Raw genomic sequence first — 22,552 nt, 5'->3', positions numbered from 1 at the left:
AACTCTCCCCCTACAGATCATTGGTTGTCCCAATTGGTTTTAAGGAGGCAAGCTGCCCACTAAGGAACTTGCAGCGTTTTCCCATGTGCTCTTCCTGCTCACTGCCATCTAGCAATCTAATCTCCCTTTGTCGCTGCCAGTCTAGCATCTACAAGCGCCTAAGAGAAAAGGTGGGGTTAGTTTCTTCCTTTGCACTCGCATCCTGAAACTGAACCCTCAGTATATTATCTGAAAAGATCAGTGCTTCTCTATCTTGCCGCTATCCAAACAATTAAAATGTTTAAACTGATATGTAAAGCTTCCTTTTAGCACTAGACACCAGCTGACCAATTGGTGAATTTTCATTATATACAGTATGCAGGACTTCTGTTGTGACTTTCCACAAAACAGCTTGGCAATAAGCTCTTCCAGAAGGGTAGGTCAGTCTTGCCCTATTCTTCAAGAAGACTCCCCGCCACCAAACTGTGGGGGATGGGAGATGGCCAATAAGAAGTCACACAGGAAAGCCCTTAAAAAAAGTAAATAAACTGGAACAATGTGAATGAATCTCAAATTGTACCATATGACAAAAACCTACCTTCTCTCTAGCTTCAGCTGCAGCTTTATGCATCTCCTCATTGCGCAATACCTTCATCCACTCAATCTCTGTTTCTTTAGGAGGAGGGAGACCTTTTTCTATCCTTGATGAGACAGTCAGCAAAAATTGTTCTTTGTCCCTCATTTCCTGTTGCAGTTTAATGGTAATTGCTTGCTGCATGGATAACTCTGCAATAAGAGCCATCATCTTTTTGGTTTTATCTTTTATTTTCTGCTGTAGTTCATTCATCTGGAATCAATAACATTAAACTTTAACCAGTTCTTCTCTTTACTTAAGAACCAATCTTGCTTTCAGGATCTGTATTTTCAGAGAATTAATGGAAAACTTTTTCATCAAACTGGCAGATAATAGGAAAGACAGAAAATCTATATGGCTTTCTGGATGATATAGTGCTTTTATTTGTACAATACATATTAATCATTTTTAAAAGCCAGTAAAGTAAGATAAATATAATATATGAGCTAATGCACATATTGTTTGTCTATTAGTTTTCCTTTCCAATTCAACAGAAAAAGAATCTCCCTTAACCTTATTAGTTATCACTTTCAATGTTAGTACTGCTAAGCCATACTGTTATTTTGGCCTAGTCTTTAAAAAAAATTAGTGTTCACATTTGTGTGTGCACAAATAACTTGCCACTTATTTGTGAATTTACATACACTGTTCAGTTACACATGCATTTAAAAGTCTAATATTTATTTGTTTACACATTTGAAAATACAATGTACAGAAGTGTGGGGCAGAAAAATTATTGGAAAAATTTTCACATAAGGTACCCATGAAATCCCCACCCAGCTGATGAGCCAAGAAAATAATGTATAATTTTTGTGAAACTGTCATTGTCCCAAGGGACCATAAAATAGAGGCTGGGGGTTCGGTACTGGATGGAGGAAAAATTCACCTTAACTGTCTATTTTTTTAAAGCATGGTTCTACATTTAAAAATAAATGTCACATTCCTAGTCAACCAGTCTGCTTCTTTTGTACATTCAGAGCCATACCAGCTCACTTTCAGTAGAAAACATTGTACTCACTATTTTACTCCTGTTGGCACAGCAGAACCAACCCAGCTATTAAAAAGGCAGGCCGGGGATGAAATCCTGGCCCCACTGAAGTCAATAGCAAAACTCTTTAACTTCATAGTGCAGAATTTCATCCTGCAAGCTGTTCCATATTGTGCACAGTGAACAGCATTGTACACCAAATTGTATTCACTTATGCCTGCATGAGCCCAGTGAAGGCAACTGGAGGTATAATATCAAGACAATGGGGTTGTACAAAGGTAACCTTTCTGCAAGTCAGCTAGGCTCTTACTGGTGATGATGCACAAGAACGAACCCCAGCTTGATTCCCAGCATATATGATAGTTAGAAACAGCATCTGTTCATGTTTAAGTGACCATATGTTATGGAGAATTATTGAAAGAGGAAAAGAATCAATGCCATTTTTATCCACGATATCCTTTTCTACAGTCACTCCTCATAGTAGAACCACACTTTAAACAAACAAAGGTTAGCAGCAGCCACGTTAAATTTCCCTGTAGAAAACAACTTAAACATGTTTGTTGCTGCAATGGTCTGTTCTTATTTATCTGGATCTGTTCAAACTCCAACCCTAATACCTGGAAAGAAAACAAGGCTGAGCCAGATTTTCTTCATTCACTTCAGTTTTCTTCTGTCTTTGGTTGTCTCTTTTCACCTCACTTGTTATCAGTGTCTCTGTTCTGACATTGCTTTTTCTTTAACAAACCTCTTAAGTTGGGTTTTTCTTTTCTGAGAGCCTCCTTTATCTGTTCAAAATATTAGCTCTATGAGGCAGGCAGAAATAAATGTGATAAACATAAGGAAAAATGATTGTTTTGAGAATTTTCTTTAACGCAAGGGTGTGTGGTTATCTCAGCCTAAGTGTGTAAGAAAAACCTGCCTGCTGGCTCAATGTATCTCCTTTCAGATTGCAGGAGTATGGAGCCTGTCTGTGTTTTTCCTATTATTGAGCAGGTCCACATAGTTATTGGAAACTATTGGTTGGAGCATTCATTCAAAAAGGAGACTACCTTCACCATTTTCCTTAGCTATTAAGCTCCTGACCTCAGAAATAAGAAATATGGATACATACTGGATGCCTGGAAACAAAGAGTTTGATCTGATACTTACCCGTTTTGCTAATATCAGCGTGTCTTTCTTCCCATTCTGTGTCTTGGTACAAAGTCTATCTGTTAGCCGTGAAACTTGCTCATAAATAAAGTCCTTCTCCAACAATTTCTCCTCCTTTTGTACCAGCTGTATTTCTAACTGTAATGAGAACAAACCCATACACAACGGTGAATGAGTAGGAGTGAGATCGGCTCACAATCACTTTGCAATAGATACATTTTTACAGACTTGACATCTTTTTCAAATTGTGTAAATAAATAACAGCATAAATAACCACTTCAGAATGAATCCTTTCCTGAATGACCAAGACTACAACTCTAACACTGACTCCAAGTCTCAGTACAGAGCTTATTGAGTTTCTGTATTACTGCTTTAATTTAAAACAAAAGGAACTTTCTGGCTCTTCATGGCTGTAGAGAGAAACCTGAAAAATGTAAGCCCTAAAGTCTCAAAAACCAGAAAGCAAATAAAAAGAATGCAAAATATACATTTGTATAAAAAAGTCTTATGCTTTTTAAGCTACTTTTTTTTTAATTGGCGACCTGACTTTGGATTTAGGTTGGTTGGGGTTGACAATACTGGGCACATGTGGGCTCACATTAATGCTGCTGTGTTCTGCCCTGATTGCTCCTATGCAGAGCTGCTCCTCACAGCTTTCATGGACAGCTGTGTGCTGTGCTGCAGTGCCCACAAGCCTAGCTAAAAGACTTTTTAACTCTCCATGTAGAAGTTTAATAAAAAAGAAAAGACTGTTTGCATTTTTCTAGGGCAGTGGTTCTCAATTTGTTTACCATTGTGGGCTGCATATGCAGCTCTCTGTTATATGTGGGCTGCATCCATACAGTATATATACGATCTGTATGGCCCTGATGATGTCACATGGGTTGAGAACCACAGTTCTAGGGTAATCCAGCCATCTATTGTGATAAATTCTGTTGTCAGACATGCTGTGTTACCTCTTCAATCTTTTCAAACAGTTCAGGTAGTGATGGGTCCTTTCCTTCCAGGGTTCGCTTTCTGTTCTTCCCCTCAGGATCAGAAAAGTGTTTCTCCAGACTTTTAATTCTGTCCTTGCACTGAGAATACTACCAAACAAGAAAACATAACTGTCAGGTTTGTGGTGGTTTTAAACAACCAGTTTGGTGAGTAAACAAAGTCATTGTTACATGATAAATGAAGTAGCCAATCACAGATGAGAAATTAAATGGTCTTATCTCATGAATTATACTGCTGTCCTTAAAAAAACAACAACGAGGAGTCCTTGTGGCACCTTAGAGACTAATAAATGTATTTAGGCATAAGCTTTCGTGGGCTAGAACCCACTTCATCAGATGCATACATGTATTTAGACCTGCTCCTGTATCTTCCACTCCATACATCTGATGAAGTGGGTTCTAGCCCGTGAAAGCTTATGCCCAAATACATTTATTAGTCTCTAAGGTGCCATAAGGACTCCTCGTTTTTGCTGATACAGACTAACACAGCTACTGCTCTGAAACCGGTCACTGATGTCCTTAGTGATGCTTTGGTCCAATTTTGGTGATTTATACACTAAGAACCCTACTGAAGTTAATGAGGGGGTATAGGATAGATTGGCAGGGCAGAATTAGCCTTATTTGTGTTTTTATCACAGGCCCCCCCAACAGCTATTCACGTTTCAAACCCATCTTCAAACACTTGTTCAGCCGAGGCCTTCCTCACACACACAGCAAAGTGACCTGGGATTCTTCTCTTGGTAAATCATGTCTCTGGAATGTCAGCGTGCATGACGCCAGCCCTTTGAGTGATGAGACGCTCCCGCACCTCAGTGTACTCAGTGGGAGGTTTGGAAAAAAGCTGCCTCCTTTGACACCAAGTCCAGCTAGCTGGGGGGTTGGTGGAAAGGAGAGTTTTCCTGCTTGGAGTGGCTGGGGGATCCATAACCGATCCCTTGAGAACACAGAGGATGGAATGAGGGCAGAAGGGGAGGCTGCTGTGGGATTACTAGAGTGAGAATTTTCTTTAGGCGAGGACACCATGGCTCTCAGGCAAACCCTGGATAGATGGAAACTCTCTTCTCTTCACCAGAAAGTGGGGGTTTCATTTCCCTCTTTATCCCCAGACCATTTTTCAAATCATGCAAATACACCATCTTTTCAGTGCCTTGGTCACTCTGTACCCAGCAGATGAGGACTAGCTCAACAGCCCTGTGTCTGAGATGAACTACCTTGTTCTCCATTGCCTGTCCTAGGAGTGGGAATAGGGACTAGTCATAGACAATATGAAATACAACAAAGGAAGTATATGTGCAACTGCTGAGGCCAATGATTCACAGCCATGTTGCTGAGACCAGCCCTCCTCTTCTGGCCCCTGCTGCCTGTTATCTTTGTACTGGCACCTGTATTACTCAGAGCAGAGAGGGAAAATGCCTCAGAGTCGGTACTTGTGGAAACCCAGTAACAGAAATTACCCAGAAAGGAAAGAGGCAAAAAAAAAGTTGAAATAAAAATGAGACACCGACGCTAGTGATGTTGCTATTAGCGCTTACAAGTTGTACAGCAGTTCACATCTTCAGCTCCTTGAACATTGTTGGGCTCCTGTCCAAGAGGCACAACACAGACTCCAACTTCTCATTTCTTCGGCATAGCTTTCCCGCTCAATAAGTTACACACACAAAGAAACAAAACCCTGTAAACTCACCAAGCTATTGCTCCTGAAGACTGGACAGAGCCACTGTGAGCTCAGTTTTTGAATACTGGAAGGCATTCAGATCCAATGGTAATGGGAGGAAATAAAAGTAGCTAGCTGAAACACAGGTCGGGACAAGTGACACAGGCAAGGGCTGTGGGGGTGTTGTCAAGGGACACAAGACAGCGACAAGGGACAAAGAGGGGCCCCGGCAGCAGGGCCATATGATTAGGGAACAGGAGTAAAGTCCAGCAGAAGGTAGAGTTCAGTGTCGGGGAAAAGCTGAAAGAAGTAGGAAGGGACCTGGCACTGGTTTCCATGGGAGCACAGATGGGAGCTGAGGAGGCTGCCAAAGAGATTTCTCTGGGATTATGAGAGGAGGATGCTGGGGAGAACACGTCCCTCATACAGATTCAGAGACAATAGGCAGATGGTGATCTGCCAATTTTTGTGTGCATTTTGTGTACACTTCAGGTTAACTTTTCCATCTGGCATGCACACGTACATGGTGGTGGGGCTCCTGATGAGAGTTTAAAAACAGCCGATCACAGACAAAAAAAGATAGGTGATTAATTTTTGTAAATCTCATGATTTTTAAGCCAATCTCTTGATTCTTTTTAGTCTACCTCCTGATGTTTGAACTTGCAGGATTGGCAATACAGTGTTAGTCCATTTTTGCAACATGACATATTTGGTATATCTATAGTAACCTATCATGGGTTAATCTGTTGGGATATTAATCTTTCAGCACTAACATAAACATGATGCAAATAATTAGGTCTAAAGACAATCCATATACTCTCAGGTGAAAAATTACAAGGGAGATAGTTGTCTTGGGCTCTTGCAGCCACAATGATTTACCATAAATGAAGAAATATTTAGGCCTAACCACAGGAATAGGTTCACCAGAGGTTCAGTGCTGGCCATATGTTTTTTGTTGTGTAGAAATGCAAACACAGATCTGTGAGAGATGATAGATGTGATGCTATGATAATGATACCAAGTATCAGAGAGGTAGCTATGTTAGTCTGTATCCACAAAAACAACGAGGCATCCAGTGGCACCTTAAAGACTAACACATTTATTTAGCCATAAGCTTTCGTGATGCATAAATGTGTTAGTCTTTAAGGTGCCACTGGATGCCTCGTTGGTTTTTTGCTATGATAATGGAAAGTCACCAGAACATTCAGTTTAAGCACTTTTTTCTTACGAAAAAGCAGCAGCCATCTCTTCCTGTTCTAAGAAGTAGCAGCACAGAAAAGAACCTTAAAAACTTTTAAAAAAGGGAACTAGCCATTAGACAAAAAAGTCACAATGTAAGATTGCTGTCCCTTCATTTGTCCAATCATGTTTTGGTTGCAAACATGCATCATTTGGGTTGGACCACAGAGGGATTGAGAAATACTTTTGATGCCAGTTAACTAGAAACATGAGCACAACAATACACTGAGTTTTGCAAAAAAGAAGAATTTAAAAACAAGTCTATGATAAATAACAGGATGTAGCTACAGTTCCAGTTGTATTTCACATCTGGGTCTCAGTCATGTAAACCTACTCATCTGCACAATCCATATTGATGAGACTAGTCATGTGAGTAGAGACCGCTCACTCAAGAGTTTGCAGGAGTGGGTCTCTACTCTATAAATGATGTTTTTGTCAGAGGATACACCTACCAACTCAGACCAGACACATTTATAAAGTTTCACATTAAACTTAAATATAGACTTACGGGTGTTTCTGAAGTGCAAACATCCCAGATTCTTAAGTATGCATTTAAATGTAATGAGAAAAAGGTTTTATAATGTATTCAAAATAAAAATAATAAGCAGCTTAAATAGTATCAATGCAAAGTTTTCATTTTCACAGGTGAAAGAGAATACATATAGCTTTATATGAAGGTACTCAACCCAAGGGTACAAAAAATAAATGGCATGCATGTAAATAACCATGCTAATGTATTTGTATAACTGTTTGACTATAATCTTCTTTATTTTCTTCACTCACTTGCCTTATACGTCAGTGTCAGCTGTGGGTTAAACTGTTTCTTGTTTCATAGATTTTACATTTTAAGACCAGAAAGTACCATTCTGATGATCTGTTCTGGCCTCCTGCATAAAACAGGCCATAAATTTTTCACCCCGTCATGACACTGGATAAATTCTGAGGTTAACGCCTTTACCTCTCACAGGTTAGTCCCTTTTTGCTGGCTTAGGAGTGAAGCTGTCTCCTTAAGCACTAAGTGGCTCAGCAGGTCTGCACTTTGGACCAATTACCATTTAATGCCAAATATTTCTCATTGATGCATGAAGACAGATTAGTGCTCATGGCTCACTTCAGTCTGCAGAACCAGTCCCTGGATATGCAATTCCAATTAAAGGTTGTATGGTATTTATACCTGGGGGCACTCTGGGGCCTAGTGGCACCCCCCCACACACACACAGTCTGGCACCTGAGGTGACTGCCTCAGTTTGCCTCATGGTAAGGCCAGCCCTGACTAGATGCCTAACACTGATAGTAACTAAAGCATCTAATCCTAATGATTATTATTTGATCTTTAGCCTGCTACCAGTTTCTGATCTCTATTGCTAGTAGCTCATCTGGCATTAGACATTAGAATCTACCACACTCTAATGCTAGAGATGCATGTGGAGAGAGTGGCAAGGGTGAGAAGGAGAGGAAGAAAAGTGGTGGGTGTAAGAGGGGATGGCAGTCAAGGCTGGAAGAATAGTAAAGAGTTGGAATGCAAAGTGGGTAGCAAAGGTTGAGAAGTAAAAAGAAGGGAAAAGAGGAAGTAGAAAAGAGGAAGAGAAGATCACAGGCAACAGAAGAAAGAAAAAACAGAGAAAAGAACACAGAAAAGAGATACTTATTATTATTATTTGTATTATAGAAGCATTTAGCCCCCACCAGAAATCAGGGTCTCATTGTGCTTGTAAGAGATAGAGCCTATCCCAAAAAACTTATAGTTTAAACAGACAAGACAGACAAAGGGTGGGAGAAAGGACATGTTGCTATTTCTATCTTACAAATAGGGCACTGAAGCACAGAGAGATTAAGGCCAAGATCTTCAATGGTATTTAGGCTCCTAACTTCCATTGAAATAAATGAAAGTCAGGAGCTTAAATACCTTTGAGGATCTGGGCCTAAGTGACTTGTCCAAAGTCACATAGGAAGTCTGTGGCAGAGCCAGCAATTGAACCCAAAGCTCCTAAAGCCTAGTCCAGTACATTACCTATAAAACCATTTTTCCTAGAGACAAGGGGCTGGCTCAGGGACTGAATTAGGTTTGGTGTCACTGATTGGATTCAAAGCTGAATCAATATCAAGGGTCAGATTTGGATCCACTGCATTGGGTCAATATCTTATGCAAATGACTGTTCTTGAAAGACACTTGGTACATCTGAACTGGAACCAGATACTAGAACACTTATGAGTTTGAACCCAACCAGGGACCAAAGCCCCAGGAACAGATTCACATCAAGTCCAGAGTTTCAAATTCAGCAATCCACCCCAAAATTCTGAGTTTGGATTCCAGGTTATAGTTTTCACCCATACCTAGGAGATACAACCAAACCAATAGAATGTGTCTCACCAGAGACAGTGCCTATTGTCAATCTCAGATGAGGAGTGTTGACTCCGGAAGAGCTAACTGGGATGTCAGAAAGTGGCAGAAGTAATGAGAGAGTTGGATCAACTGGCCTACAGTAAGAATAATATGAGGGCATGACCTCTTGCTTTTAAAATTCTGATGACTCATTATTTGCCATTGGTCACTGGAACAATCTCCCACTTGGGAAAATTTCTGAAACGTACCCTGTCATTAATATCATGCCCACTATGCTTCACTGCTTTCTGATTTTATGCTGATTTTATTACATGAGAAACTAAACAAAAAACAGCAATAGTCTCCCTTTACATAAACCTTTATGTTCGATAAGAAGCGTCACCATGAAGGAGAAGCTACAGGATGTTTACAATTTCACAACTCTCTTTGCTTCAGTTCAGGAAACAACACCTCTGTGTTTTGTCACTGCACTTGCCTGACTGACTCACCATATCATTTCGAATCTCAGATGAAAAATCTTTGTTCCCTCTGGCTCATTTCCATAGTTTCTCACTCCCTCTATTCATTATGTAACTCTGTAACTCAATTAATTACAGTACCCCTATAAAGTTCTTTGGGGTACACTTTTATGAAAGACACTATGCGAAACTGTATTCTCTTAGCTGTACATGCAATTTCCCTAAAAGAGCAGAGGTAAGAGAATAGTGCAGTGTTATCTTACGATGAGTCACAATCTCTAGTCTATGCAACTACTAGCATCAGTGATGCACCATAAATTACAATTCTGTACAGAAGCAAACAGAATATATATGGAAAAGATTACCATCTGGAGATAAGGTCAGAAGTAAATGAGCCATTTCAGAAAGCAAAGGAAGAATGTCCACAACAATGATGAACACTACAGCTTGTTAATTGTTGAATGTCATTTTGTAATGAGAGCTAAAACTCTGTTTTTTGTATGGGGAACATGTACATGGATTATATCATAGTAGGCAGCATAGTCTCCAGAGTAGGTTTAAGGTCAAGTATTTTCAGTGAATTGAGCTACTATTTTGCAAAGTGGAAAGACTGAAAAAAGACACAGCCAATACATTTTTGACTAATTTCAGACAGTGCCTGTTTTTACATGATGCCTTATGCCTATCCTACAGTTTAACCATGCTGATGTTTAAAGCAACATTATTCTTATCTTAGGCCCCAACCACTTCAGCAAGTGTGCAAGTTTAATCGTGTGAGTTGACTGAAGTCAATAGGACTACAAACTTTCTTAAAGTTACGCACATGCTGAAGTGCTTTACTGGATTGGTACCTTAATGTTTTGTCCGTTTGTGTCAACCATACTGTTCACACTGTAGCTTTTCATATGGAATGAACTTAAATTCCCACAACTGTGATTTAATTTCTTTTATCAGAACACAGAGTAGTACAAACTGAAATAATTTATGTATTTAAAAAAATGAAAATAAAACCTACCCTCCCAAAAATTAGTTCTCTAATTCCACCTACCTGAATTTGAAGTACCACCAGATCTGCATCCAAGGCATTCTTCATGGGCAGCATTTTCAGGGACAACTCAATCTGTCTCTTTTTCTCAGCTAGCTTCAGCTTCAGAAATCTGATCTTTTCATCCATGACTTGCATCTCAATATCTCCATTTCTACTCATCATCTCCTGAATGTTTATTTTTTCATAGAAAATACATACTTCTTCCTCTCGCTCTATGAGCAAAACACCACTGCAACAGACCCAAAATTAAAAGTTAAAATCAGGTTTTAAAATTTTCCATTCATATTCAATGTTAGTTCCATTCAAGAATGCAAGTGGCAGATTTTAGCACTAGCAATCATCTCTGAAAATGTGCACAGATTTCACAAAATCCTTATTTAATCCTTTACAGTATTATTAACCAATGACAAAAATGTTCATATCTGTAAGAATGAGTGGACATAGAGCTGTAAACATAACCTATGTGCTGGTCTCCCCGTATACTTTTTTCACAATTCTATTGCCTTCTGTCATAAATATAAAAGGAAGGGTAACCACCTTTCTGTATACAGTGCTATAAAATCCCTCCTGGCCAGAGGCAAACCCTTTCACCTGTAAAGGGTTAAGAAGCTAAGATAACCTCGCTATCACCTGACCAAAATGACCAATCAGGAGACAAGATACTTTCAAATCAGGAGTGTGTGTGTGGGGGGGGAAACAAAGGGTCTGTCTGTGTGTGTGATGCTTTTGCCGGGAACTGATCAGGAATGCAGCCTTACAATTGTTAGTAAGTAATCTAGCTAGAAATGTGTTAGATTTCCTTTTGTTTAATGGCTGGTAAAATAAGATGTGCTGAATGGAATGTATATTCCTGTTTTTGTTTCTTTTTGTAACTTAAGGTTTTGCCTAGAGGGATTCTCTGTGTTTTGAATCTGATTACCCTGTAAGGTATTTACCATCCTGATTTTACAGAGGTGATTCTTTTATCTTTTCTTTAATTAAAATTCTTCTTTTAAGAACCTGATTGATTTTTCATTGTTCTTAAGAGCCAAAGGTTTGGGTCTGTGTTCACTTGTACAGATTGGTGAGGATTATTATCAAGCCTTCCCCAGGAAAGGGGGTGTAGGGCTTGGGGGGATATTTTGGGGAAAGACGTCTCCAAGTAGGCTCTTTCCCTGTTTTTTGTTTTAAACGGTTGGTGGTGGCAGCATACTGTTCAAGGCCAAGGCAAAGGTTGTACCTTGCGGAAGTTTTTAACTTAAGCTGGTAAGAATAAGCTTAGGGGATCTTTCATGCAGGACCCCACATCTGTACCCTAGAGTTCAGAGTGGGGAAGGAACCTTGACACCTTCCATGGAAGTTTATTTAAAGAATGGATTATCCTGATCAGTGATATTCATCTCTTGTGCCTTCTCATTCCACATCTGTGCACTTATACACAAACAGGGGAGGATGATATTAATCTCTCAGGGGATTCAATAGCCAATACAGTTGTTATTATAGATATTATTCTGTGGGTTGTACAATGTAACCAATGAAGAAATGCCAAATAACTATATATTGTAATGCACAGCTTTCTCACTCTCAATTCAGATATTGCCATTCTAGTGAGGCCAAATTCCAGGTATCTAGCATTCCTGGTTAGAAGGTTTCCTCCTTTTAAAAATATTGTTGATACAAGGAAACAAACAAAAATAACTTTGGCTAATGGTAGGCCTGTTCCAGGACTATTTTCCATTTCAAAATTTAAACATAAATCTAAGGCCAGTTTATATTTATAGGCAAAATACAACAGTATCTTCAGCCGGAACACCTGGTCAAAAAGGGACCCTCCCCAGCCCGGTGAAAATGAGTAAGTGAGTGAGGGTGGGGGACAGCGAACAATGGAGGGAGCGAGGATGGAGTGAGCAGGGTAGGGCCTCAGAGAAGGGGCGGGGCATGGGTGTTCGGTTTTGTGTGATTAGAAAGTCGGCAACCCTATCTATAACAATAAACTGCAGATGGACACCAGAACTAGATCCTATGAAGAAATGGCATCTTTCATCAATTGCTGGTTACCATTTTAAATAAGTGAAATGTCATGGAAGTGACTCAAGGTGTTCTATGTGTCAAATTACCCTGTTTCTTACCTCTCATTTCGACGCAGAACAGCCCTTTCATATTTTTTGCGTAGCTGCACCATTTCCTCTTCAATGCGGGTGAGCATATTGGTGAGTCTGTCAACATCCAGTAACTGTTGCTCTCTCTTTTCCTTCATCTCTTGCAGAGTTGCAATAATTTTGCAGACATCACTTTGGATGCTGTCTTTGATTGCAATATTATTTGAATGCTTCAGAAGGTTTTTCTGCAGTTTTCTTTAATAAAAGCAACAGAGAAAAGGGAAAGATTTTTGTAATTTCAATTCACTTAATATAACAGAACTTGGCCTTTATCCTCAGTTACACTAAAGCCCTTTACAGCTCTCTGGCAGTACACAGGAGCATTAAAAGGGGTGGAAACAACCCTCTAAGAATGCCCCTTTTGCAGAGGGCCTCCTGTATAGAACTGGATAAGGCCTCTATAATTCTTTCATTCTGAGCCCCTCAGAATAAGAGGTGTGTCAGGCACAGAGAAGGGCTATGCACTATGGCTATTCTCTGCCTCCCAGGGTGCCGCAGGAGATAAAGTCGTAGGAAATAACACTGATGCAAAATTTTCTAAATATACATAAAGACTAACTCTATCTCTATTTAAATAATAATACTGAAATAATGTCTTGCACTATTCTAGTGCCTTTAATTCAAAGATCTCCAAGTGTTTTACAAACATGAATTATTCCTCACCTCACTCTCATGAGAGAGAAAAGTATTAACATCCCCATTTTACAGATGAGTAAACTGATGTAAAGAGAGGTTTGAGTGGCTAAAGTACAATCAAATAGCGAATCAGAGGCAGAATGGGAATAAAAACTAGAACTCATGATTCCCAGAGAGCTGTATTCTCTAACCACTGGATGATGCTCCCTCACTGATAAGTTGGATTTCAGTTTCCACATAGTCCATTCTTCTAAATTGCTAATAAGATGGTATTTAGAATTACTTTACTCCATCTGGAGTGAGTATCACTGCTAGTTCAAATACCTATTTATCTCTGCTATAAAGAAATTAATCTTAACAGACACTAGAGGCTTTATAGGAGGAAGTGTGATCTCATGGTTAGGTCTCCTGGATTCTATTTTTGACTTTGCCATTGAGTAGCTTCGTGACATAGGCTGTCATTAAGCCTCTCTGCCTTAGTTTCCCCTCATCTAAGTGGGGATAATAAGACTTCTCTACTTCACAAGGTGCTGTGAGATTTATTTAAATATTTGTCAAGAAAACTGAGATAGATGCTGTTACAGAAGTACAAAGTATTATTAAATATTTTATGGATGAACTATTTGCTTGGTGGACACATTCAATACATCTGTTCCCTAAACTGCGCAGACTGCAGCAGGCCAATGACAGCATGGTGTTAAATCCTGTTTCCCATGCAAAGTCCAAGTAAATAAGCTTGGCACCAGGCAGGTCCATGTCACCCGGGTAAGAACGAATCTTGTTCCCAGGGGGTGGAACCACTGTGCAGCTACTAAAGCATCAGTAGCTCTGGCTCTAAGCAGTGCAAGGGCCATTGATTATGTACAGAGGCAGATCCAATGTCCTTATTCCACTCCTCCCCTGACCCACTTGACTCTCAAACCCAGCTGTATAGAGTTGCAAATACAAGAAGAGCGCCACAATTCACAAATGGAAGAGTTGAGCTCCACAGTTCACAGTGAGTGTAGACTCCCTGTAGGGCTCTTGAGATCCTGCCTCCTGCCTACACACAATGGAATCACACCAGCATCTGGGGCTCCCTGTGACTGAGGAGGATGGGGCAAGTTTTGCCTCATAATGAACAAGTCCCACTTTACAACACCATCCATTGATAAATAATGATATCCTAAGCCTTCAGAGGTTAAAGGAACCAAGGAATGTTATTCAAAGGAAATATTTACTTTGACACTTACCTTTCTTTAATTATAACATTGCTCCTTAAAATTTCCATCTCATTCTCTAGCATTTTTGCTTTCTCTTTAATTTCAGTTGTTTTCTGGCGAGCAGTCTGCACCAGGTTTACACATTTGTTTCTCTCATTTCGAATAAGGTCATACATTTTAGCAAATCCTTTGAGTCTGAAAAAATGCAAGTATTTAAGGAAATGGTTATTATAATGCTTATACATAAATAATTTAAATGGGTTATTGCTTTAGAAAAAGTGTCATTTCCTCTAGTGTATTGTTATAATTCTCTTACTGCCTTTGGATTGCTTTCTTCTTCTTCTTATATTCCCTTATTTCAAGTTCCTTTGTTTTTATCTCTTTAATAATGTTGTGGAGCCTTATCTGAAACATAAATAGCATTGAACATTTTTGATAGGTCAGGATCTGCAAAGAAATTCCAAATATGAAGTTGGGTTGAAGAAACTTGTTTATGTCATCTTAAATGATACAGGACGTTACAAAAACTGAATTTTCATAGATAAGAAGGAAGCAGTGAGGAAAATTATTCTAAAGACTCATATTTTGTTCTAACTATAGTAAAATCAGAAACTGAATTTTCATAGATAAGAAGGAAGCAGTGAGGAAAATTATTCTAAAGACTCATATTTTGTTCTAACTATAGTAAAATCAGAGATGTCTTTTAGTCTTTTGATTACTAGTGGAAGAGTAACCATGAAGGACAAAAAGAGGGATAATAACCTTCCTTTCAAAGATTGCTAACAATTTCAGGGAACACAATTCACTTACATAAAGTCATTCAACAACATTATTATTACCGTAGTTAAGATAATAGTTTGATGCTGCATCTTAACATTTATCAGTCTTTCTTTGAGAAAGCATACAGCTTGCAAAGTGTTGATTGACACCTAAGAGTTGCTGAATATCCTCTACTCCTACTAGCGTCAATGAGAGTTGAGGGTACACAACACCTTTCAGGGGAAGCTGAATCCCTTGCAGGATTGGTTAATAATGAGAATATTGTAAATCACTGGACAAAATTAATCCTTTCATTGAGGTCAGTAGGGTTGTACTAGGAATGAACATGCCCCATTTGCTCTTATCCAAATTAGGTCTTAACTCCCATTTCAGCAGGATTCCTGATACTGCATCATCTGCCTGTGAGGAAGCAAGGAGGCAAAAGAGCTCTGTATCCTTTAGCTATTTAGTGCCCTAATTCCCTCAGTCTTTTTGCCTCTCTTTGTCTGAGTACGGAGTTACTTCCATCTCTCAGCATTCTTTCTTTTTCTTGAAGTCACCTTGGGCCACATTCTTGAAGGCAGTTAGCCACTTGAAGATGCAGACAGGCACCCAGTGGGATTTTCTAAAGCACCTTGGCACCTAAATTTCCTTCACCTTCTTTTCAGAAAAAGGATGAGAAATAAGAGAGAGCAAAGCAGCTATGATGACAGCACAAGAAAGATCTATAGGAAGGAGGTGGAGAAAAAAAGTCTATTGCTATCTCTCCCATTTCTCACAAGACTTGGCAAGGGCAACCAGTTCACAACTCTTCTGTCTTGAGGCCTGCTGTTTCCATTCCTCAGCCTATCATTTCCTTTATGATGTGATTGTCTGGAAAAGACATGTCTGAAGTTGAGTCCTGGACTCCTGGCAGGAAGGAAATTGCAGTTCTCTAGCTTCTTTAGTCTGGGTTTGCACTGGTCCCTACTCTTTCCTGGCTTTCAAACAATCATGGACGATTGCTCGGAAAGGTACATTTCTAGGTTCTTCATTCGAGCCCTGGACCTTTTGAACTTAGTAACTTCCAGAACTGTAACCACCCGAGTTTATTAACCTTCAAGGTGCCCTGCAAGGCCTTTCTTTTCTTTCTTGCCCATGATAAGATGGGAGTGGGGTGGACTGGCTGGATGTAGTGTGGGACTCTGGGCATTGTGTATGTGGTGCAGGCCCACTGACAGCAATTCCAGGCCCCAGGGCCATCCCTAGCAGGGTGCGGGGCCCAGAGAGGAAGTGACAAATCCGTCACTTCCAGGACAGACCCATCATTTCTGGGACTGACCGTGCTGGCCAATTGCAGGGCCCCACAAAGCGCAGGGCCTGGAGCAGTCACCACCAGTGGCGGATTAATGACTTTGCCGACCCTAGGCCCAGAAATAATTGCCGCTCCCCCGCCTCCCACCAGCTCACCTCCGCTCCACCTCTGCCTCCTCCCCTGAGTGCGCCGCCGGGTCCTGCTTCTCCCCACTCCCTACCAGTGCTTAGGCGCGAAACAGCTTCGCGAAGGAGGGGGAAGGGGGGAACGCGGTGTGCTCAGGAGAGCAGGCGGGGCTGGGGCGGGGATTTGGGGAAGGGGACCAATAGGGGCAGGGAGGGGGCAGGGAAGGGGTGGAGTTGGGGTGGGGACGGGGGCGGAGGGTGCAAACCGGCACTGGGGGAAGCAGCCTCTGGCTGCTATTAAAAATTTGCCGCCCCTGCAAATTTGCCGCCCTAGGCCTAGGCTTTGTTGGCCTAGGCGTTAATATGCTGCTGGTCGCCACCCCAGACATGCTTAGGAGCCCTGTGGTGATTTAAAAGGGCCCTGGGCTCCTGGCTGCCACTACCACAGCAGCAGTGGTGGCCAGGGGCCCCCAGGCCCTTTTAAATCACCCGGGCCTCCAGGCAATTGCCCCATTTGTTGTCTCCTTCCCTGCCCTGCCCCGGTCAGCAGGTCTGGTGTGGGCCATTAAGTGGTTATATTTATGCTTTTACTGGGTTATTTTGATCTGATATGGGGAAACTGATGTATCTGTTTATTTAAAGTATTTTTAAAAGATTGTCACGGGTGCCAAGAGCACTGGACAGGCACTCTTATATACTTGGCAAAAATCCAAATAGATAGCTATATAGATAGATAGATTAGATTTTGGCCTCCCTGGTTGTTTCTATGAACAGAAGTTAATATTTGGCATGAATTATGCAACATCATAACATATATGCAATGTCACAGTGCCAGTAAATTGCAGACAGCAACCCTATGCACAATAAGAAGGAAATGACTGCAAAGAGTTACAAAGGAATCTCACAAAACTGCGTGAATGGGCAACAACATGGCAGATGAAATTCCATGTTGATAAAGTCAAAGTAATGCACATTGGAAAACATAATCTCAACTATACATATAAAATGACGGAATCTAAATTAGCTGTTACCACTCAAGAAAGGGATCTTGGAGTCATTGTGGATAGTTCTCTGAAAACTTCCATTCATTTTGCAGCAGCAGTCTAAAAAGCTAACCAAATGTTGGGAATCATTAGGAAAGGGATAGATAAGACAGAAAATATCATATTGCCTCTATATAAATCCATGGTATACCCACATCTTGAATATTGCGTGCAGATCTGGTCATCCCACCTCAAAAAAGATATACTGGCATTGGAAAAGGTACAGAAAAGAGTATGGTTAGCGGTATGGAACAGCTTCCATATGAGGACAGATTACGAAGATGGGGACTGTTCAGCTTGGAAAAGAGACGACTAAGGGGAGATATGACTGAGGTCTATAAAATCATGACTAGTGGGGAGAAAGTAAATAAGGAAGTGTTATTTATTCCTTCTCATAACACAAGAACTAGGGGGCACCAAATGAAATTAATAGGCGGCAGGTTTAAAAAAGAACAAAAGGAAGTATTTCTTCACACAACGCATAGTCAACCTGTGGAACCCTGTGCCAGAGGATGTTGTGAACGCCAAGACTATAACAGGGTTTAAAAAAGAACTAGATAAGTTCATGGAGGATAGGTCCACCAATGGCTATTAGCCAGGATGGGCAGGGATGGAAAACCATGCTCTGAAGTGTCCGTAGCCTCGCTTTGCCAGAAGCTCGGAATGGGTGACATGGGATGGATCACTTGATTATCTGTTCTGTTCATTCTTTCTGAAGCACCTGGCATTGGCCACTATCGGAAGAAAGGATACTGGGCTAGATGGACCATTGGTCTGACCCAGTATGGCTGTTCTGATGTTCTGTTCTAGTTTGCTCTTTTATACCAAAAGTAACGTCAGGGATTACATTCTACAATATGTCAGAAAAATTTGGACTGTAGCCTGCGTTCGGAATGAAGGACGATCAGTATTCTTTGGATACTCATGTCTTTGTGGAGTATGATATGCAACTTCTGTGATCTGAATTTCTAGACTGAGGTATCTAGATTCTGTCCCATTATTTTATAGCTTGTTCTTGTTTTGAAGGCCATTTGTGACGCCTGAAATCAGGTGGCATCACATTGCATTGTGGCATGATGACATTTTGATGTACTGTTATTATATTATATCATAAGGTGACAATGAATCAACATAATGTCATGATATTAACCTCATGTTATGACAGAATTCTCAAGGGATGTGGGAGCAGGAGATTATGTTGAGTGATCATTTTATTGATAAGTAATGTAATCTAACACACTCAAAAACAGTTTTCCAGTGAGATGAACCATACATTTTTACCTGTGCTTTTAAGGAGTCCTTAGATTTCTGTTCCCTCTCATCAGCTTTGACCTGAGTCAGGCGTGCAAGACGGGCTAACTCATCTCTGCAGCGTTCCTGCTCCTTAAAAAGCTGATCTTCTTCAGCAATACATTGTTCTAACATATGGGCCTCAACATCTGTTGTCATTTTCTAAAGTAAAACCAAACTTCACTTTAATATTATTTATGAACTGTAGTATCAATGCTGGTAGGCACAAAATCTGAAATGCTCTTTTTTGCTTATATTTTCAAAGTCCGTGTAAGGGTTTTGGTCTACATGGGTATTAAAAAAAAAATCAGTACTAACAGAACCACAGCATGATGCCCTACAACAATACACCAAAATGCTCTGTCACAGTGGAACATTTCTGGCCTATCCACCGTTAGATTATTGAGCATGAAAATAAGAAAGCCCAGAACATTCAGCAGCCTGAACAACCGAGATTGTCAAAACATCTTAAAATGCCCATAATAAACAATGATGCTAATGAATTCTGGGACTGGCATAAAAAGAAAGACTCCTATGTGGACAAGAGGCGGGAATTGTGAGATCTCTATCTGAAAAACACCATCTATCACTTCCAGTGAGCTCGTCATTATAGTGCTTAGCACACCAACACTTTCAGACAGAACCAGCAACCGAGGTATTATAAGACAGCCACCTAGATTTTCCCAGAATGCACTAATACTGTTGACAGTGTGGCAGTTGGTGGCAAGCACAGGCAATTTACATGAAAATCTATATTGTGGACATGCTGAACTGTGTTTGCTTTAATAAGGTCACACTGCCATATCCAAAGCCAATTACACCCACCACAGTTCCAGCTGTAGTGTAGATGGGATCCTATAATGGAGAGAACATTTTAATTAGGAAGCATATTTCTCTCTCATACTTCCAATAGGTGACCAATTATAGTGAGAGCAAAAATAAGTTTTAAAAATACGACAAATACCTTGACAGTGTCTTAAAATAAAACAGATTCCATTGTACATTATCTCACTGGACACCTACAACTGGAAATGCTTGGCAAACTTTCTGCAAACAGCCCTTTTATCTTGTAGTTTGAAAGCTAGTTGCTGTAGAAAGAAATATAAGGAAGGAGAGCTGTTCACCTCCTGGGCCAGATTTCTCTTATTCATTTCAACTTCTTTTTGAAGTTCTCTTCTTCTTTCCACCAATGTCCCATCATCTTTAGGGATAGCATCTACCTAAAAAGACAAATCAAGCAAGCAAAATGATGTGAGAAAAGAATATGAAAAGATGTAAACATAGATAATATCTTTCAAGCAGCTTGTTAGATTGTAAGCTCTTTGAGGCAGGGACCATCTTTAGTTCTGTCTTTGTACAATGCCTAGCAGAATGGGGTTCTGATCCACCACCATAGCTCCTCAACACTATGGTAATACAAACAATAAATAAATAATAGCATTAAAAGTAATTTTCTCAAATTTTCACTGGAAAACGTTAGCCATAAATCCTAAACTTCACAACAACATACGTGGGTCGGTACTGCCATTCCTGAGAGTCAGTGTTTCACTGCAGCATAAAGCATGGTTCTAGTCTGACAGGTGACTGTAAAAATATCACCTTCTAGCTTCACAGATAGTTTTTTCAGTGAAATCCTGTCCCCACTGAAGACAATGGGAATTTTGCCATTGACTTAATGGGGGGGTCAATATTTAACCCTTGTATATAATGAAAGTCATACCTGCTGCTTTTAGTGATTTTAATGCAATTTTAGGGCTTCTTACTCCTGTTAGCCTTGAAGAAGCCAAAACAAATAATAGAGTGAGCTGAATATACTCCATCTTGTTCATCATCATCAGAATTGTTTAGTGACTCAGATATTATAATGAAGCCTAGACTGATTAGAAATTAAGTTCCAATTAAATGATATCAGTGTAATTCCACTAAAAACATTTGTGTTGCAAAGTTTCACTGGGGTATAATTTGGAGACAATGGGATAACACAGGTGCCACAGAGGAACTAATGTGTCTTGAAGAACCTCTGCTAGTAGCAGTATGTAAGAGGGACAGCTTGTGTCGAGTTTGCAATGCTGGCAGTTAGAAATAGTATTTTTTTCACTTGCAAACTGAGTACACCGGATCCAGAAGTCACACAGCCAAAATAAATTCTGAACCCCAAGATGCCATTTTTAAAGTACAACCAGCTTCAAAATTCTATACACTAACATAGATAATAAATAATATTTTGCACTTACATAGCACTCTTAATTTGTGGTTCTTAAATAGTATTACAAAGGTGGATATTATCTCCATTTTATGGATGGGAAAATTAAAACACAGTAAAATGAAGGCCAAAATTTTCAAATGTGGCACCTGATTTTGGCATCCTTAGTTTTCGGGTGCCCAATCTGAGACAACTTTGGTCTGACTTTCAGATTTGTTGAGCACCCACAATTCCAATTCAATTCAAAGGGAGCTGAAAAATCAGGCTCGAGGTTTCTCAAGTTGGATTCCCAAAAACAGAGGCACTCACAATCAGATGCCACTTTTTAAAATTTGACCCAAGTGACTTGCCCACGGTCACATGATTTGATTTTTTTTAAAGCTCATGACTTTGGGGGGTTGACATGATTTTTGAGCTGTTGAGAGGGTCTTACTCATACTTTTTGATCTCTTGAGGCTGGCCATATTGCTTTACACCACCTTTGTGCGCTCCTGATCCTGGACTGTTCTGTGGGCTGGAGAAGCCCCCAGGATATCTGAAATAGCCCTCAGGGCCTGTCTAAATTACAGCCGTCTCTTGGGGCTGGCCTGCAGGCCATGCTGTCCAGAATCTCAACAGGGCTGTGTTCTGTGGCCCCCTCCCCAGGCACACTCTCTATGCTAGAGCTTGAAAGACGGTTCTTGGGAGGCAACCTTATGGTTGACTTCCACAGTGCCTGTTGCAACTGAACTTTCAGAGCACCTTTATGCTGCTTGACCCTTGTTACCTGATATAAAGGGGAAGGAGCAGGGGTGAGGATCTCACTGAATATAGTGAATTTTAAACTCTGAATGCCCCTGATTTTTGTCAGTTTGAGTTTGACATTCAACCATAGTGGCCAGTTATGGTTCTTTCTTCAGCAAAATTTGTTTACAGCAGCACAGAAGAGGTCCCATTTCCTTGGACTTACTAAGAGGCAGCTGGTTAATGCCTTTATTATCACTGGAGGGACACTCATCAGCCCATTAAGCAATATTTCAAATAAGCTGAGTCTGAAACTTGTGTCTTGCATAATCCTTGATTGGAAAACAACAGCAACTTCGTGTGCATTTTTTCCCACTTGAATTGTGTCACAGGATGAGTAATAAGCAGTGAGATGAATTCAGAAGGAAATCCCTTTTTTGTTTTTGCAATGGTGAGTGGGATAGCAGAAGTAAAATTATAAAGTAATAGTTTCAGCTTTATAAATTTAAACAGCACTTTTAAAACATATAGTAAACATTTTCTGCCCCAAAGAGCTTACAACAGCCATGCAAAATTGTAATTAAATTGTACCAGGCCTGGCATATCTGCTCAGTAGCCTTTTACTGAGATGATATTTTACTATCCTGTCAA

The 22,552-nt window shown here is 40.2% G+C and overlaps 1 protein-coding gene across 2 annotated transcripts in view; it reads right to left on the bottom strand.

Annotated features, from left to right (window-relative positions):
• Positions 1-22,552, bottom strand: part of CCDC146 (coiled-coil domain containing 146) — a 125,035-nt gene that overhangs the window by 2,171 nt on the left and 100,312 nt on the right. For both annotated transcript variants that reach the window (XM_074942537.1, XM_074942535.1), the window contains exons 10-18: positions 20,100-20,195; positions 18,967-19,137; positions 14,781-14,869; positions 14,495-14,659; positions 12,597-12,821; positions 10,489-10,717; positions 3,707-3,835; positions 2,751-2,888; positions 578-826 (exon numbers count right to left, since the gene is read on the bottom strand). In XM_074942537.1, coding sequence (XP_074798638.1) covers positions 578-826; positions 2,751-2,888; positions 3,707-3,835; positions 10,489-10,717; positions 12,597-12,821; positions 14,495-14,659; positions 14,781-14,869; positions 18,967-19,137; positions 20,100-20,195 — 1,491 coding nt within the window. The remainder of the gene's footprint in view (positions 1-577; positions 827-2,750; positions 2,889-3,706; positions 3,836-10,488; positions 10,718-12,596; positions 12,822-14,494; positions 14,660-14,780; positions 14,870-18,966; positions 19,138-20,099; positions 20,196-22,552) is intronic.

Source organism: Natator depressus, chromosome 1, assembly GCF_965152275.1.
Source record: "Natator depressus isolate rNatDep1 chromosome 1, rNatDep2.hap1, whole genome shotgun sequence".
Taxonomy (NCBI): domain Eukaryota; kingdom Metazoa; phylum Chordata; order Testudines; family Cheloniidae; genus Natator; species Natator depressus.
This window is presented reverse-complemented; position numbering and strand designations above follow the sequence as displayed.